The following is a 17,557-nucleotide window of genomic DNA, read 5'->3' on the forward strand; positions in this document are numbered from 1 at the left end:
ATTCTTCTGAGCCATCAAGATTTGAGTCATCCTTTAGGGGCACCATATATAGCACAGTGGTTAAGAGAATGGAGTTTGCAGTCAGACACAGCTGGGTTCAAATCCTAGCTCTGTCTTTTATTTGGTGTTTGAGTTTGGGCAGGCTATGAACCCCTCAGACTCAGTACCCTTCTCTGTAAAATGAGGATAATCATGGTACCCACTTTCTAGAACCATTGTGAGGGTTAAATGAGATATTGCAAGTAAAGCAGTTAGCACAAGCCTGGCAGATGGTAAAATTTCAGAAATACCAGCCATTACGAGGGCATCTGAGGCCCCGCTACGTGCCAAGGCCTCTGTTAGTCTCTGAAGATGCATGGAGGGAATGAGGATGAGGGGGCGGGGAGGGTGGCTGACGGACAGGGAAGTGGAATGCAGAGCTTAGATCCAGAGCAGGAAGAGGCTAGAAGAATCTGAAGCTATTGTCAGGGCTGGAAGTGTCCTCGGAGGGTACCACTTCCTGAGCCTCCAAGCATCTCAGTTCAAAGTAGATTGTAATCTGCCCAGAGAAGTGCAAAGAGGTCCAGATGTGGATGCAGAACTTGAGACGTAGGTCTGTGCCCAGAGAAACTAGACTGAGTCCTATTCAGCCTGCTTGGCGAATCCAGCCAAGGCCACTGGCTGCAGCCTGTGTGTGGCCACTGCCCAGCCCTGAGAGGACTAGGTCAGGGAGGTCCCTCGCTCAGCACAGGTGGGTCCAGCTGTGCCACGCACAAAGCATTTGCTTCCTAGATCGTGCTTCGGGGAGGATAGTACTCTACTCTCTGTACCATTAGCGCCTGCTGATGAGGCAGACCCCCCCCCAAAGGTCACCCCAGGGAGCAGAAGACAACCTGAGAGTTGGGCAGGTGATCTGGGGTGGCCAAGGGAAGTGGGGTTGGTCAATGATGACGATGACGATGTCTTCATTTATTACGTTCTTCCTAGTGCCAGGCACTGTGTTGAGTGCCTTATGAGCACCCTTGCATTCACCTCCCACACCAGTCCAGTGCAGTGGTATTACCACTGCTGCTAGGAGAGGAGGCTCAGAAAGGTTACATAATTTGCCCAACGTCACACAGCTTCTAAGAGGTGGAGCTGGAAGGCAAACCCAGAGAGTCTGACTGCGGAGCCCATGTTCCTTCTGTGAGTATCAGGAGTGTGTTGTCAGTGGGGAAGTGGCCAGGGGAACAAGTAAGACCCTTCAATTTCCAAGAAAAAATGGTAAGGGTTGGAAATAGGACAGGAATGTCAGAAGTTCATGAATCCAGCTACGCAAATGAAAACTAGGTTACAGATTTGTCTGTTCCATGACAAGCAGTGACAGCGTACGTCAATGAGCAGACATGCCAGTCTCCCCACCAGAAGCTGGGACTGTCACGTAGGCCATGGCCCTTGAATCCTTGCCACCCTTGGGCTCTGGGCTGAGCTTTTCCTCAGGGCGGCCTCCATCCATACGAGGGGAGGTTTTGTGGGTGGAAACAGCACCCAAAGGCGGAGTCCTGTCTCCTGGGCTCTGAGCCGTGACTCAGCCTGCTCGCAGGGATTGAAGCCAACTCCAGTATCATCAGTCTAGCCTATACCCCCCTCACCTGGCTGCTCAGAAGGCCAGGCTTTTATATCAGCACAAAGGCACCATCTGAGCTAGAGGCAGCTCTGGAGATTCCCAGCCCCCCACCCCGCAACGTCCACTCCGCATTCTGTCCTTTTCCCTGAGCCCTGAGGACCTTCTCTAACAGGGGCTGAGGCTCCTGGCTGGAGGGTGCATCTGGAGCCCCAGGCTTCTTAGAGCTCCTCTCAAATGGCTGTTGACCTGGTTCTAAAAACCCTTTCTGAGACGGTTCTGGATGCAGCTTGGCTTTTCAGAACTTTTTACATGCAGGAATGAGGAGTTAAAAACTCAAACACCCAAGCAGAGTAGATGGGAAGGAGTCTGCTCCCCAAGAATCTTTTTTAAAACTGTACCTTGATATACCATTAAGGCAAGTTTATGCTAGATAAACAAGAAGACAAATAATTTTAAAAGTATCTCCTATAACCTCAGCATCTAGAGCTAAATTGATGATATATGCTTTGATGTGGTATTTGACGTCTCTACCTTCTCAAGTACATCTAAATGTATTACCTCAGGTCAGGTTTCCTAGAAGCAGAGCCTGAGGCAGGGATTCAGGTGCATGTAGTTTACTGAGGATGTGCTCCCAGGGGAGGCCTGTATGGGATGGGGTGAAGCAGGATGGAGGAAGGGGAAGGAGGGGAGCAGAGATGTGCCCTCAGGTCAAGTCTAACTGTGACCTGATCCCTGGTGGGGGGTGCAGTGGGGAGGCCTCTGGAACATAAACCCCATCTTGGAGTTGTCCCTCCTAAAGGCAAGGAGACTGGCCCTTTGCATGGACTCTGCCTTCCCGTGTTAGTCCATTGTCGGCTGAAGGCTGTAGGTAACCTTGTGGGCAAGGTGGCTCCGTCAGCAGTGGGCAGTTCTCCAGAAACGGGGGGCAACTGTGAGTGGTTAGCCAACCCCCCAGCAGCTGCAGGATGGCTGCACCATCTCACTAAAGGGGGTCTGGGCAGGGTACCCATGTAGGTTTGTCAGATTCTGCACTCAGAAAATATAGCATGCTCAGTTCAAAACCCGTACGTTTCGAAAGTCAAGCCTATCTTTGCATTGAAATACATTAACAAATTGAAATAGATTCCAAGATGATGGGATAGATAGAAATATAGTAAAGCAAGTATAAGAAAACATTATTGATAGAATCTAGGTGGTGGGCACATGGGTGTTCACTTGACTACATGTTTGAAATTTTTTATAATGTTGACAAGAAAGTGAAGCAGGATTATATGTTCTCTTAGGCTACCTACTTTTTAGTTTTGTTTTAAAATAGTTTTAAAACATCTCTCAGTCATTATTTATAAATATATATCATTTAAGATTAAAAAAAACATTTAATTTAAATTTGTATCCCCTTCATCCTCCATCTCTGGTCCCCATCTCCATAAGCACCCACTCTGGGGTATTTGATGCCTGCTTCTCCAAACTTTATGTGCCGATGTGAGGGCCATATGCTCTTTAGGGGGCTCAATATTAAGTCAGAAATACATGTACATGACAGGAATTCAGAAGGCAGTAGGGGTTACAGTGAAAAGTCTCACCGACCCACAACCCCAGCTGTCCCAACTTCCCCTCTCCAAGGCACCCTCAATGCCCACATCTCTGTATCCTCCCAGAGAGATTTATGCCGCACAAGCTGAAATACACCCTTTAAAAAAGGACTATGCATACTGCTTTGCTTTTTGCTTTTTCACCAAACACAGTTTAGAGAGGATTCCAAACCAGTGGATACATAAATGTCGCATTATTTTAACAGCTGTGTTACTCTCCACTGTGCGATGTACTCTCAACCCCCTCCAAGGACATTTTTAGGTTGTGGTGCAGGGAAGGACGTGAACTTGTCCTGGGAGAACCTGCCCTTGGCTGGCAGGGTGCAGGACCCCCCAGAGTCAGCCCCAGGCCTTGGGCCCCCCCCCTTTTTTTTTCCCAGAAGCTCGGGGTAATTTTGGGAGCTCTGGGCTCCTGGGAGCTTTGCCTCTGTTCTTGGTAAATGAGGTATGAAGAGATGACAGTTTCTCAGCACGCCAGAACTCAGGGACTGCTGTCACTCCTTCCTCTACCAGCTCTGTTATCTCCTCAGATCTGGAAACAGAGCAGGGCTATTAGCTCAGGGCCGGCACTGAGTAAACATCGATTGTGTGCCTCATGGAATTCTCACAACAAGCCTGTGAGTCCAGGAGTTTCACTCTCATTGTCCAGGCAAGGAAAGAGAGGCTCAGAAGGGGATGGCAACTTGGCCAAAGTCACACAGCCAGCAAGTAGCAGAGATCTGAGCCACAGGTTGTTTCCATGATGCTGGGCTGGCCCGCCCAGCAGGGACATTGAGGGTTGGAGCGGTAAGGGGACCAAAATTTGACCAAAGCAGGGGTCTCTAGTCTTTAAGCCCAGGACTCTTTTGGTGATGCCTGAGGTCAGTAAGCCTTTGGTCATCTGTATTTGTTAAGGCACCTGGTTCACTGGCTTGAGCTCAGGGACTTTTGGAGAAATTGGAATGTTGGCTCTTTGAGGGGTGAGAGGGAAGCTGGGGGTGGGGAGCCCTGTGTCCTGCGTAACTGGCTGCCTTGGCCCCTCCTACAGTCCGGCTCCACGACAGCATCTCGGAGGAGGGACACCACTACCTAATCTTCGACCTGTGAGTTTGGCCCCACCCTGGAATGTACAGTGGGAATGGGGCCATCTTGGCAGGGGTGACTTCACTGCGTCCCTTGGCTTGAGGGGTCCACACGCCTCCCAGGTTGGGCTGAATTTCCTCTTCTGATAGTTTCCTGAAACGTGGTAGGCCTGCCACCCAAGCAGTGCAGGCTGGTTTTCCTGACACACCAACAAACCCTTCTAACTTTCATCATCATATATTTAGTTTTGTTTCTATTTGTGGCCAGTGATGCTGGTTTTCCATTTCTAGTGGTGATATGAAGTTTCCTTTTGGAATAAATTTAAAGTTTTAAAAGCCAGTCCATTGAATGAAAAGCAGTCATGAGCTGAGAGGCCTCAGCGGTTGCTGGTCTCATCTGTAAAGAACAGTACTTGACACAATGGGGGAGACTGTGCATGTTGGGGGTGGGGGTGCAGGAAATTTCTGTGCCTACTGCTCAGTTTTGATGTGAACCTAGAGCTACCCTAGAAAACAAAATAGTCTATTAACAAACAAAAAAGCTCCAGCGCTTGGGTGTCCAGGAGCCTCATGAATCATGGTAACGTGTTCTGAGTGTCCCACCCACAGTCCTAACCTCAGCCTGGCTCTGGTGGGGGAGAAGGCCGAGGATGGAGGGGAGGGAGGTCAGTGGAAGGCTGGGCTGGAAGTCAGGAAGGGAGTTGTAGTGGCGGGCACCCCTGTGGCTTCTGGGGCCCCTCCCTTTGGGGCTGACATTCTGAGGTCCTGGGCCCCACCCTTAGTTTCCTGGAGACTCTTCCAGAAGACATGGCATCTGGGGCCTCTGTGGGAGGGTGACTCTGTGCCTGTCTCCCCAGCGTCACCGGTGGGGAGCTGTTTGAAGACATTGTGGCCAGGGAGTATTACAGTGAGGCTGATGCCAGGTAAGTGCCAGCTGCAGCCTGGCAATGGTGCCTGAGGGCAGGGTACTCCCTGCTGCTGGCTTCCAAAGGGAGGCCCGTCCTCACTCCCTGCCCCCTTCCTCTCTCTCCCCAGTCACTGTATCCAGCAGATCCTGGAGGCTGTGCTGCACTGCCACCAGATGGGGGTGGTGCACCGGGACCTGAAGGTGAGCGACCCACCTGAGGGTGCGGCTCACCGGGAGCCTGCCCCTATGCCCCCTGCCCTTCCCTCCACTTGCGGAGCCAGGGGTATTATCACAACCCTGTTAGCGTCCCTGAGTCGGGCTGGGTGGGGAATATCTCTGCCACTCTCCAGATGAGGAAACTGGGCTCAGGGAGGTGGGACATCTGGGCTCGGGACCCTGGTCTCCTGACTCCCAGCTACAGGTGCTTCATGTCAGGCCAGGTGAGAGGCAGCTGGACCGCCAAGGCTGGCTCTGGGGGGGTCCAAATCCCAGCTGGGCCACTTTCTAGCTGCGTGGCCTCAGCTTCATTATAGTGGAGGTTGCCATAGCAACCTCAGCACAGGGTTGGTGAGGATGTCAAAGGAGTCAGCACAGAGCCTGGTACACAGATGCATTGTTAATCTTGCTTCTGGGTCTCTGAAGGGAGTGGTGGGATAGGAGAACAGATTTTGGGGCCCTCTGAGTCCTCCCTCTTCCCACTTAAAGGAGATGGACAGGACTAAGCGGGTGCGGAGTCTAGGCTTGGCAGCAGGTGCATGGCCTCGCTCGGTCAGCACATACTTCATGGTGCTTCTCAGCTGGGCCTCACAGCACAGTGGCTGGTATCTAGCTGCATAACATCATTCCCATTTTGCAGAGCAGGGAACTAAGGTCTAAAGAGTCCAAGGGACTTGCCTGAGAATATACAGCTCAGTTGTGCCTGAGCTAGGGCTGGAGCCCTGCCCTTCTGACCCCAGATCCCATGCCCTGGATGGGCCGGGGCCAAAAAGCCACTCACTGCACCTTCTGCTTCTGCAATAGCCCCTGCTAGGTGACCCCTCGGGTGTCCATCAAGCTTCTGCTTTTCGACTTTCAGTGACTATGAACTCACTTCTTATGGGGTAGCCGCTTGGACTATTAGGAAATGCACTGTCAACCTTTCCCACTGTGGCAGCTTTGCCTGTGAACCCCAATTCTACCCTTTGGGGCCACACAGAGGTCAAGCCTCCAGCTCACAGCAGCCCTGGAGACACATGAATGGCTTTGTAGTAACGCCTAAGGCTTCTGCAGGCTGTTCTCCTCCATTCCACACCCCAGGGTGGGATTTCCAGGCCTTCCTCATCCTGGGTACCCTCCCTGGGCAATCTCCAGTCAATCCAGGTCCCTCTTTGGGGTGCAATGCTCTGACCAGAAACCTCACTCACCTCTGACTGTCACGAGCCATCAGTGGCTCTGCACCTGAGCCCAGGTGAGCTCCCCGTGGCTCAGTCTAGACCCGCAGGCAAGAGTGCACGCAAAGAGGGTCTCTGGTCAAACTGCAGGGCGGCTCTCCCCGAGGGCCTGTTCCCGTTATAACCACAGCCCCTGCATGAGAGGAGGAACGGGGAGAGGCAGCACAAATTTAGGCCACTCTGGGTAGATTAATTAGTGACACATTCATCAAATCAGGGCAGGACAGCTACTGAGACCCAGGACATGTTGGGAACACAGTCCCTAGAGGACCAAAGAGACCTTAACGAGGGGCAGATGGAGCTATACTTGTTTGCGTTCTGCCTGGTTTTGGGCAGCGAAAGGTCAAGTGCAGGGCCCCTCAGAAGCCCCAGTAGGGAAGGGGTCAGAAGAAACTGGCTGTCTCCAGAGGCTCAGAGCCCCTGCTCTTCCTCCCCAAACAAAACATGTGAGTCCTGACGCTCATCAAGCGCTTGTAGGCCACTGCAAAGTGCTTTGCAGGGATTATCATAATTAACCCATATGCCAGCTCACAGAGTAGGCATTATCCCCATTTTTTGGAGAGGAAACTAAAGCTCAGAGAGGTGGTAGAATTTGCCTGCGTTCCACAGCATAGAAGGGGCAGCACTGGGATCGGAAGCTAGGGCTTTCTAACTGGAAAGTTCCCACTCTTAAGACCTCTCTGCCCTGAGGAGGGGGATTTCCTGCTTCCAGACCCAGGAGACGATGACAGCCTTCATGTCCCGCAGGCCAGGTGGCACACAGGAGGCACCACAGCTCTCAGCCTAGAGTGGTTCAGAGCCCGGCTCTGGAGCCAGACTATGCCTCGATTTGGTTCTATCAGTTACTGGCTGTGTGATCTCTGTCAAGTCACTGAACCACTCTGAGCCTTAGTTTCCTCATCTTTATACATATGACAAATACTTAAGTGCCTGCTATGTGCTGCGCACTGTTGTAGGTGCTGGGGATACATTGGTAGACAGGATGCATAAGAAACTTACATGGTACAGAGGTGACAGATAACGAACAAGCACATAGATGGGAAAACACATTAGAAATTGTGATGAGATCCATGAAGGTAACAACAAGGAGCTAGGACAGAAGATACCTGGGGACTCCACCTTTAGATAGAGTAGTCATGGAGGACTTCTTGGAGGGGGTGACGCGAAGGTGAGAGCTGGATCATGACAAGGAGCCAAAACTGTGATGCTCAGAGGGAGAGCAGATCAAGCAGGAGGAGCCGGAAGTACAAAGGCCCTGAGGTGGGAACAAACGGGACTGTTTCAGGGGATGTAAGCAGGCCACTGTGGAGAATGGGGGTAATAATGCTTACTCCAAAAGGTTGTTGAGATAAGAAATGGAATGATATATGCAAAACCCTTAGCCCAGTGGCTGGCACATTTATTGTAGAAGCACAATAAATGCTGCTTCTTTTTCCTTATAGTGGTGGTGGCTGTTTCCCACTGCCCCACCCCCACCTCAGGCCCAGAACCAAACCCTACGGGGAGGGGAAGCAGGGAGGGGTTGGCAGGTGGAAGAAGGGTCTTCCTATTGCAGAAGGTGGAGGACCTCAGCGGGGGAGTCCCCTCTCTGGGGAGCTCGGGGTCCTGTGGGTGCGGCTGGAGAGGGGCAGGCTGCCTCTGGGTTGCTCAGCTGCTCCTCCTGTGAGCCCAGACCTCCAGAGGTGAGGTGCTGCATCTGCTCACTGTCCTCTGGCTTCTTCCTCTCCCCCTTTCCCTCTTCTCTCTGGTCCTGGGAAGCCGGAGAATCTGTTGCTGGCCTCCAAGCTCAAGGGCGCCGCGGTGAAGCTGGCAGACTTTGGCCTGGCCATAGAGGTGGAGGGGGAGCAGCAGGCATGGTTTGGTGAGTGGGGGCCGGGGGTGTCAGGGGTGTTGGGGGCCAGCTCTGAGTCGACACGTCGGCCTCTAGGAACCCTCTGCTCCAGCGGGGCAGGTTGGAGACGGCTGTTGCCCCATCTGGAGCTCAGGGAGCAGAACCACCCCCACCCCACGCTGCAGCCTCTGAGTCAGTGGGTGTCACCAACCCTAGCTCCCTGGGGGCCAGGGGCAGGGACATGGTTGTCATTAAAATAGTATGTGGTTTCTTCACATGCACACTTGGCACTGTCGGCTGGGGGCTTCCATGAGTTCTCCTACCAGCCTGGGTGCTAGATCATCATCGTGATTTTACAGATGAGGAACAGAGGCTAAGAAACTAAGAAAAGGTGAAGGGAGATGAAAAGGGGTGGAGCCAGGATTTAAGCTCGGATGATCCAGAGTGCTCTGAGATTTTGGCATAACTGAGTCCTTTCAGCTCTCTGGGGATACTCTTTAGTGGGCAATGTTGATGGTTAAGAGCCAGAGCTCTGGGTTCAAATCCTGACTCTGCTACTTACAAGGTGCATGACTTTGGGTGAATCATTTCACCTGTCTGAGCCTTTGTCTTCTTGTCTATAAAATGGGGATGATAATAGTGTGTTCCTTGGGGCTGTGTGGAGATTAAATGAGATCAGGCATAGAAAGTTCTCAGCCTGCTTAGCACACACACTCAATAAATAGGAACTATTCTTGTAATTACTTGTTAAAACATTTTGGGTGTCCATTATTTCAACTAAGTCTCCCAACAATGCTGGGAGGTGTGTAGGATAGGAATCCCTAATCCCTTATTCACAGATGAGGAAACTGAGGCCCAGAAGGAAAAGAGACCTACCCAAGTGACTTAAGGCAAAAAGCCAGAGTTAGGGACAGGCCTCCTGCCATGCCAGGACCAGCTCCTGGAAGGGGTGGGGAGTGGGTGAGAGTTCAGCTCAGCATGGAACTAACAGGAAAGGACATTTTACCTCGAGAGCCACCAGCAATTGATTGATTGGTAGTGGCTGCCAGGAGGGCTGTGCTAGAAGTTTGTGACTCTGAGGCAGGACCCTGGGATGGATTGATGACTCTGCCATGAGGCTCTTGGTGGGTGAGGGGTGGTGACAGGTGTACTCTGTCCTTGTCCACCTTGGTCTAGAGGCATTGGTATCTTACCAGGCCAGGGCTTTCAGCCTTTGGCCGGCTCTGGGGGCAGGGAGTGTTTTCCCCATCTCCAGGGCAACCTCATCCCTCTTCCAGCAGGATCTTGCTCCGGGTTACTTACGTGCCAACCTCTGTGTGTGTGTCTGCCTGTCTGTGTGTCTGGGGAGCAGGGTTCGCAGGGACACCTGGATACCTCTCCCCAGAAGTGCTGAGGAAGGACCCGTACGGGAAGCCTGTGGACCTGTGGGCCTGTGGTGAGTCCGTCCAAAGGCCCCTTAATCCTCCTGGCTGGCTGCCCCTCTGGTGCCCTCTCTCTCCTTTTCCATCGTTCTCCTCCCTCACCACCCCCACCCCCCGTCACTACTCCTCATGAGGCTGAAATTTCTCCTGGTCCTCTCCCCAGGGGTCATCCTGTACATCCTGCTGGTCGGGTATCCCCCGTTCTGGGATGAGGACCAGCACCGCCTGTATCAGCAGATCAAAGCCGGTGCCTATGATGTGAGTGTTGCTCCTCTCCCCAGCCTCCCTGTCATCCCCTGGGCCCCATCCAGTGAGGGCCAAGGCCCAGTGTGGCCAGAGACACGAGGATGCCCTGGTCCCACCCTCCCAGCCCATTTAGGCCTCCTGCCACTCTCTAGCTATGGGGTGGGGTTGGGGGGAACAGCAGGTGGAACCTGAGGGCTGACTGGGGCCAGGCTATGACTATGAGCTGGCAGTGCTAATGACCGGGGCATCTGAGTGATGGGATTTAGTTCATGGGGCCCCAAAGTGGTGTGAGAGGTGGGGCGGCAGGCCCCAGGAGCCAGGTTCTCTCTTGATAGATAGATACATACATAGATACGTACATAGATGTACATATACACACACATATACACATATTATATATCGTGTATATAAATAGTAATAATTGCTAACACATAGAGCAGTCTTCTAAATGCTTTCTCTATATTACTAGAGTTAATCCTCACACCAATCATGACATAGGTACTGGTATTACCCCCAATTTACAGTTAGGGAAGCTGAGGCAGAGGGGTTAAATAAATGCCCAGACCACTTAGCTAAGAAATGGTAGAGCTGGGATTTAAACCCAGGCAGTCTGGCTCTAGTGCCTGTGCTTCTAACTACTAAGCTGCACTGCCTTTCTGCATGGCTGATATCTATTGAGCTATGTACCGTGTGTTCTATATCATATTTAATCCTCACAACATCTCTTGGGGTCACGTGACTTGCCCAAGCTCACACAGCCTAGGAGGCAGAGCCAGGACTTGAACCCAACCTTCTGAATCTGAAGTCTGGGCTCTAACCACTGGCTGGCTGCTTTGCAGATAAGGCACAGCCTCAGATGAGCAGAGGGAGGCCTCCTCCACCCCCCACCCAGCCACTGTTCTGATTTGTCCTGGGGTCAGGGGCACCTGCACCATTTCCTGGTTGTGGATGCCCGAGTAGAAGGGCAGTAGAACCCCTGCCTGCTCCCCTGCCAGTCAGGGGCTGGGGGATCGCAGGGGTGGCCTGGGGTAGGCTGGGCAAACCTGGCCCCTCTGCCCCTTCCAGTTCCCGTCACCAGAATGGGACACCGTCACCCCGGAAGCCAAGGACCTGATCAATAAGATGCTGACCATCAACCCATCCAAACGTATCACGGCCGCTGAGGCTCTCAAGCACCCCTGGATCTCGGTGAGCCTTCCTCAGCAAGGCCCTTCCTGGGAGCCCCTCCAGACCTCAGGAAGAAGGGCCCTACAGGGTCCTGGCCCTGCCCCTGGCCCCTCAGACCCAGCATGGGGCCAAGGGGGCTTAATCCAAGAGACACTGACCCTGCTGTGGTTCTCAGGGGGAAGGTGGGAGTGGGAGGTGTTCTGGGTTGGCTCGATGACCGGGGGTGCTTCTGGCTTCGAATATCCAGTGTCAGCATGTTTATACCATTCCCTAGAACAAAAAATCCTTCCCCCAAGATGCTAACCACATCCATAGGATACACTGGTGGGGGGGAGGGGACCTGCCTTCTGCTCACAGACCTCTCCCCGTCTTCCTTCAGCACCGGTCCACTGTGGCCTCCTGCATGCACAGACAGGAGACCGTGGACTGCCTGAAGAAGTTCAACGCCAGGAGAAAACTGAAGGTAACAGCAGGTCCTCACCCTCCATGCACCCCGGACGTGGGAATAGCTTGGCCTGGGTCTCCACAGTGGCCAAGAGACCCACTCACTAGTTCTTTCCTTTGCTGAGTCAACAAGCGTTATTGAACGCCCACAGCCTGGGCTGGACAGTGAGCAGTGGTGAGGACAGACAAGTGACCGGGCCATTACGGGGCAGTGGTGAGTGCTGTGACCGCATGCCCTGAGGCTGTGGGAGTGGAGAGCAGGGCCACGGAGCAGGTCTGGATGGACTAGGGAAGGATCCCAGAAGCCTTGCTGGGCAAGTGGCATTTGAGCTGAGATCCCAAAGGATAAGCAGGTATTAACAGTGTAGAGTCAGATCAGGCAGGTGTTGCAGACATAGAGGAAAGCCTGTGCAGAAGTCTGGAGGCGAGAGCACGACCCCTTAGGGGGACTGCAAGGGTTTCAGTCTGGCTGGGAGAGTTTCCGGGGGTGACACGTGACTGGGCCGGAGACCATGGTGGGGGTGAGAGACCCCAGCTGCCAAGCACCGGAGAGGAATGGCCGAGGGACTCAACAGGGGTTGTGGCCCCGAGGAAGCCACAGTGTGACCCAGGTAGGCCCTGAGCTGCCGGCCTCTCAGCAGCTCTGTGTGTTCTCAGTGCCATAACAGCTCCTGGCCTAGACCTTGCCAGGGACCCCGTGAGCAGGTAGGAAGAGCACCTGAGGGGTCCTCGGCTGGTCAGAAGAGAGAAGCCCTCAGCATGCTGAGCGACAGCTGCTGAGGCCCCGGCTCCTCCGGAACCTCACCAACTGCTCCCGCGCCCGGCGAGGTGGCTCAGGACAGGGACTTGGACCAAGGGGGCGGTGGCCAGCATGATGCCAGGAGACCTGAGTCTCCCCCCCCAGCCCCCCGTGGGAGCTGTCACAGAAGACGTCCCCAGATGTCAGAATCAAGGAGTCTGAAAATCCTGAACCGTCGGACGCAAAGAGTGTCTGAATCGGACAGCAATCAGAACCGGAAAGGACATTGGTCCCCAGCCCCTTCACTGACAGAGCAGGGTTTTTCCTTATTAACCCCCCAGGGTTCCCAGCCCAGGAACCACAGAGGGAGGAACTAGCCCTGCAGTGAGTAGCTGAATGCCCTGGGCAGAGGTGGAGACAGGGAGGGCCCCAGGGGTGCAGGGTCTAGTGTCCTTGCCCCAGGAGGAAACTTCCTTGGCCTTTAGGAACCCACGGACAGGTGTCCCGGAGCACACCCATCAGCTCTGGCCAGCCTGGCGGGATCTATTAATATCTGCTCCTAGGATGGCCCTGTCCCCAGAGCGGTGCCAGCTGAGGCCTCGCTGGCCCCTGCCTCGCCCTTCTCCAGAGAGGCGGGGGTGGTCTCGGGGCTGTGGGGTGAGAGACATGGAGGGCAAGGGCGGAAGGCTTTGGCTTTGTGTCTGACTGGAGTGCCTGCCTCTCCCTCCCCACTCCCCTCCCATTTCTCTGTGTCTCCTCTCCACCCCCCCCACCTCTGGCCTCCTCTCCCCGAAACCCCCTCCTCTTCTCTGTTGCAGGGAGCCATCCTCACCACCATGCTGGCCACCAGGAACTTCTCTGGTAGGTGGTAGGACCTCAAATTCCCAAATACATTCTGCAGGAGGTGGGCACGTTGCCATACGGTGCATGTGGGCACCCTTAGGCCAGAGGGCCTGGGGGGGCTGCTGTAGAGGACCCCATAACTGGGGGCTTAGCTCCCCTGCTGCAGACCTACAGAAGTGGATAAAGGTGGAAGGTCCTCAAGCCAAGGCCCACCAGGAAGGGTCAGATGTTAAGTCTGGCGCCCCTGCCTCGCAGCCGTGCCGGGGTTCTCAGGCTGTGCCAGCCAGAGGGAAAAGCCCCGCAAGTGTCGGTGTGCAGGTCCAGGAGGGACGGAGCCAGGCCCAGGGAGCAGCAGTATTCCTGTGCCCCACAGTTACTAAGCAGTCCCCGTGCTTTCACTCAGCTGGCCTTCGTGACAAGCCGGTTGCCACTCCTGTTTTCTGAATGAGGAAACAAGCTCAGGGAGGTAAACTCTGGCTTGCCCCAGGTCATCCTGCTAGAAGGAGGTTTTCAGTGCAGGTGTGACCAGCCCCAGAGCAACTGCCCTAGCCAGCCTGGGTCACCAAGGAGTCCAGGGCAGGAGCCTTTGGCCTGGTTAAGGTGGGGAGTGGCCAGTGACCTGCGGCATGTGGCCCCGAAGAAAGAAGGCGAAAGGATTAGAATCAGGGCTTAGCAAGAAGTTCCCCTTGGCATGTTGGAGAGTGCCGCAGCCAGTGCCAGCCAGAAGTTTCTCTCTGGGGAGCCCGGGATGGCTGACGGGGCAGCTGAGCAGATATAGCAAAGCTCACCTGAGGGGCCCTCTGGCTGGGGCTGGGGCCGGGGCCTGCCAGGAAGAGCTACTGCCGACATGTGGCCGGCCCCACGACAAAGGGTCCGCTCTGGGTAGCTACAGCCCTGGCTTTGCTGAGAGGGTCCACCTGCCCATTTAACCAGCTGGGAGAATGAGACTCAGGGCTGGGAAGACCCTGAAAGTTCAGATTTGGGCTTTCCCTACCACACTGAACTGCCTTCCCACTCTCTCCCCAGACAAGGATCTTGCAGTTCCTTAAACTGAAAGATGAGCCACCCAGGCAGTCAGAGTCTTTTTTTAACCACTGAAGTGCCCCTAGGGCACTCTAGTCCAGAGCTCACAAAATGGAGCACACGTTAGTCTCTCTTTCTCAATGTCCTTGTTGGGGGGGGACCAGTGGTGTTTAAAAAAAAATTTTGGCAAGAGTTTCCAGCACTTAAAAACCAGAATATTTCATAGAAAAGACCAGATTTCTGACTTCTTTTGAAAATCAGAATATGTGGCCTCACGGGACCCACAGTCCTGTAATAGTGGGCTGGAGCTGCCAGGCACCCCTTGGAGGCTTGAGGGGCAAGCCCGACCCCCCCTGCCGTGCATCCTGGTCCAGCCCACAAAGCCCATGATGATGGACAGCCGTTCCTCTCAGCTTTGGGATCCAGAGGTACCGCCTCCCTGCCACTGCCTTGCTTTGCAAGAGGGAAACTTTGCACAAGAGCCCGAGAGGGGTCATAGGTGGAAATGTGAGAATTACTGGGGAGCTGGACCAGCCGTTAGCCACATCCCTCCAAGCCTCTGGGGCATCAATGTCCAGTACCGCCCCTCCTCCCCAGCTCGCTCTCTCCAGGCCACAGGAAAAGGACTTACAGTGGCTACCATTTACTGAGCATCAACTACATACACGTCAAGTGCTGTGCTAAGCACTTTATAGATACTGTCTTATTTAACTTAAGGCCACCTGCTTGAGGTATGAAGCAGCCGGATGTCAGGCTGCGCGGGGCTGGGCATTCATGCCGTTTCCCGACTGGTGCCGTCTCCAAGGGCTCTGGCCAGGAGGTGAGAAGGAAGGGAATGGGAAATGACAGGTGGGACCTCCCTGAGAGCTGTTGCTCTGCTTTTCCCGGCCACCAGGGACACAGCCGGCCCCAGTGTGGGGCTCTGGAGTTTCGGGATGGGGAGGCCTCTGCAGGGGATGGGTGCTCTGGCAGGGGTGGGCCCCAGAGGGGGGCATCTGCTTCTTATCGCCAGCAAAATGCAGCTCGCAGCTGTCCAGAGTGAGTAGGCAGAGCTGACACATGACCTCCGCAGCAGCATGGGGCTAAAATTAGAGCGGGCCGCGGCAGGGAGGGAACGTCCAGCCCCGGGCTAGGCAGCCGGGCCTCCGGGTTGGCCACCACCAGCACGGGTGGTGACCGGGATCTAGAGGGAATCCCCGGACTGAAACAGCAATCCCACGGTCCTGGGACACGTTGGGCACCTCCCTCAACCCATGGAGCCAGAGGGTCACACTTGAGATTGCTGAGGACCGGGGGGAGCCCAGGCCCACCCCCACCCAGCGGGCCACCAGCAGTCCCAGGGCTGCCCAGGAAGGAAGAGGAGCAAGGGGAGGAGATCTCCCCACGTCGCTGCTCCGGCTCTGTGCCCTCTGCTGCCGTGGATGTTGCTCTTCCTCGCCCTGTGGGCCCTGGTGCCCTGCCTGGTGTTGCTAACCCTCTACTTTTTCTCCTCCACAGGAGGGAAGAGTGGAGGAAACAAGAAGAACGATGGTGTGAAGGTAAGTCCCAGCCAGCCCGGCAGGGCCTGCCTCTGGCAGCGTTTCCGCCCGCAGGGCCTGGCTTGCAGGGCTGGGGCAAGAGCCAGGCCTTTCTGATGGTGCTCTGGGCAGATGTGCTCACCCGTGCAGCCTGGGGTCCCCAGACCCAGAGACCGAGGCTTCGGTGCTCACCCTTCCACCAGGATTGGTGGGGGGCAGGTGGAGGAGGGGAGGGTTGGAAAGAGGGTGGGAGAGGCAGGTGGCCTGGGGATGGGGTGGGCATGAGGGCAGGTCAAAGGAGATTTCTGTGGTTCTGGAGGGCTGGTGAGTGAGCAGGTACAAAGAAGGGACAGAAATGTCATGAGGGGTGACCTCCTCCTTCCCGAGTGTGGGCTGGCTGGAATGGACCCCTGACCCAATGCACACCCCAGTCCCACCTACATAGCCTGCAGAGGATGGACAGCCAATCCTCTGGGCCTTGAAACCCACAGGTACCCATCCCCGTGAGGGCCTGCCGGTTCAGTGCTAAGAATCCCCTCCTGCCCTTTGCCCCAGGCCTGCCCCGTCCCCACCCCTGATGCCCGAGCTGCTTCCCTCCACACCCTGCTGACCCCTCCCTCCCGTCTCTCTCTTCTCCCTCTGCTCTCTGGGGCCTGGTCCCCTGCTCTCTGCAGCTCCCTCCTCCCCTGCCACTGGCTCGCCTTGTGGGTTCTCCTCTCTTGAGACCCTGCCTTTTTCTGGGCTCAGAGCCCTGCCTGGCCAGGGCCTCAGGGCTGGGCTGCGCCCAGGACACTGGAAGGTGTGGGATGCCGTCCAAACACAGCCACTCAGGTGGGCTGGTGGTTTCATGGCTTGGTTTGTAGTGGCATTTAGACTCTCAGGCCCCTGGCTTTGGTCTGCCAGGGGTTGCGTGAGAGGGGATTTGGGCTGTTTGCCTGAGGCCAGGATATGGCCCCCCCCTCTGCTTTCGGCCCTCTGGGGGCTGGAGTTTCCCCATAGGTATGATGGGGGGGGGGGCGGTCGTCTGAACTCCATGATTTCCAAGATTTCAACTTTAAAAGCAAACAAGAAAAAACAAATCATTTTCCCTTCTCATCTTGGGTGCTTGAGGAATGCGTAATTATTTGGTTATCAGTCAAAGCCAGTGGTTTTCAAATGGCACTCCTTGGAGCCCAAAGGTTCTGGGGAGGCACCTCTGGCTGCAGATGGGGAGGGACTGGAAAGGGGGAGGCCCAGCAGAGAGGGTCTGGGGCTCCTCACACCCACTTCAGCCAGAACAGCTCCACGGACCAGCCATCACAGTGGCTGAGAGAGCCTGGGTCAGCTTGTATCTGATTACTTGAATCCCCTGCGCCTGTGTTTCCTCGTTCAAGCAATGGGTGAACAGGGTCTCCCGCCTCCCAGGGCTGTTTGTGAGGATGAACGAAGATACTACATACCGAGGACGTAGCACAGTGCTGGCCTGCGCACCTGCTCATGAGAGGCTAGTCAGTAGTATTATCTTCTCTGCTTTATGTGTTGAACTTTTGGGTGAGATTTCTCTTGAAGTTTACTCGAGAAAATATTTGGAAACTACAGATCTAAAGCCAGCCCAATTTATAAAGTTAACACGCATTTATCCCAAATTCTGTAATGGAATCCAGAATTGAGTTTTGGCTTACCTGCTGTTTTGGGTTATCCATTTGAAAGGGTGGTGGATGGGGTGCAACGTTGGGGGTGGGGACCAGGCTTGGAGCATCTGGGGCTCAATC

At 54.8% G+C, this 17,557-nt stretch overlaps 1 protein-coding gene across 3 annotated transcripts in view; it reads left to right on the forward strand.

The window, feature by feature from the left end:
* The first annotated feature begins 5,279 nt into the window (after positions 1–5,279).
* The window catches only part of CAMK2A (calcium/calmodulin dependent protein kinase II alpha), a 30,608-nt gene continuing 18,330 nt past the window's right edge, over positions 5,280–17,557 (forward strand). The window contains exons 1-8 of one of the 3 annotated variants that reach the window (XM_057731082.1): positions 5,280–5,346; positions 8,334–8,436; positions 9,758–9,841; positions 9,991–10,085; positions 11,139–11,261; positions 11,620–11,703; positions 13,242–13,284; positions 15,787–15,827. In XM_057731082.1, coding sequence (XP_057587065.1) covers positions 5,320–5,346; positions 8,334–8,436; positions 9,758–9,841; positions 9,991–10,085; positions 11,139–11,261; positions 11,620–11,703; positions 13,242–13,284; positions 15,787–15,827 — 600 coding nt within the window. In that variant the 5' untranslated portion in view covers positions 5,280–5,319. Of the gene's footprint in view, positions 5,347–8,333; positions 8,437–9,683; positions 9,842–9,990; positions 10,086–11,138; positions 11,262–11,619; positions 11,704–13,241; positions 13,285–15,786; positions 15,828–17,557 lie in introns of those variants that run through there. The other 2 variants (XM_057731072.1, XM_057731090.1) reach the window with 2 other exon arrangements.

This window comes from Hippopotamus amphibius, chromosome 1, assembly GCF_030028045.1.
Source record: "Hippopotamus amphibius kiboko isolate mHipAmp2 chromosome 1, mHipAmp2.hap2, whole genome shotgun sequence".
Classification (NCBI taxonomy): Eukaryota; Metazoa; Chordata; class Mammalia; order Artiodactyla; family Hippopotamidae; genus Hippopotamus; species Hippopotamus amphibius.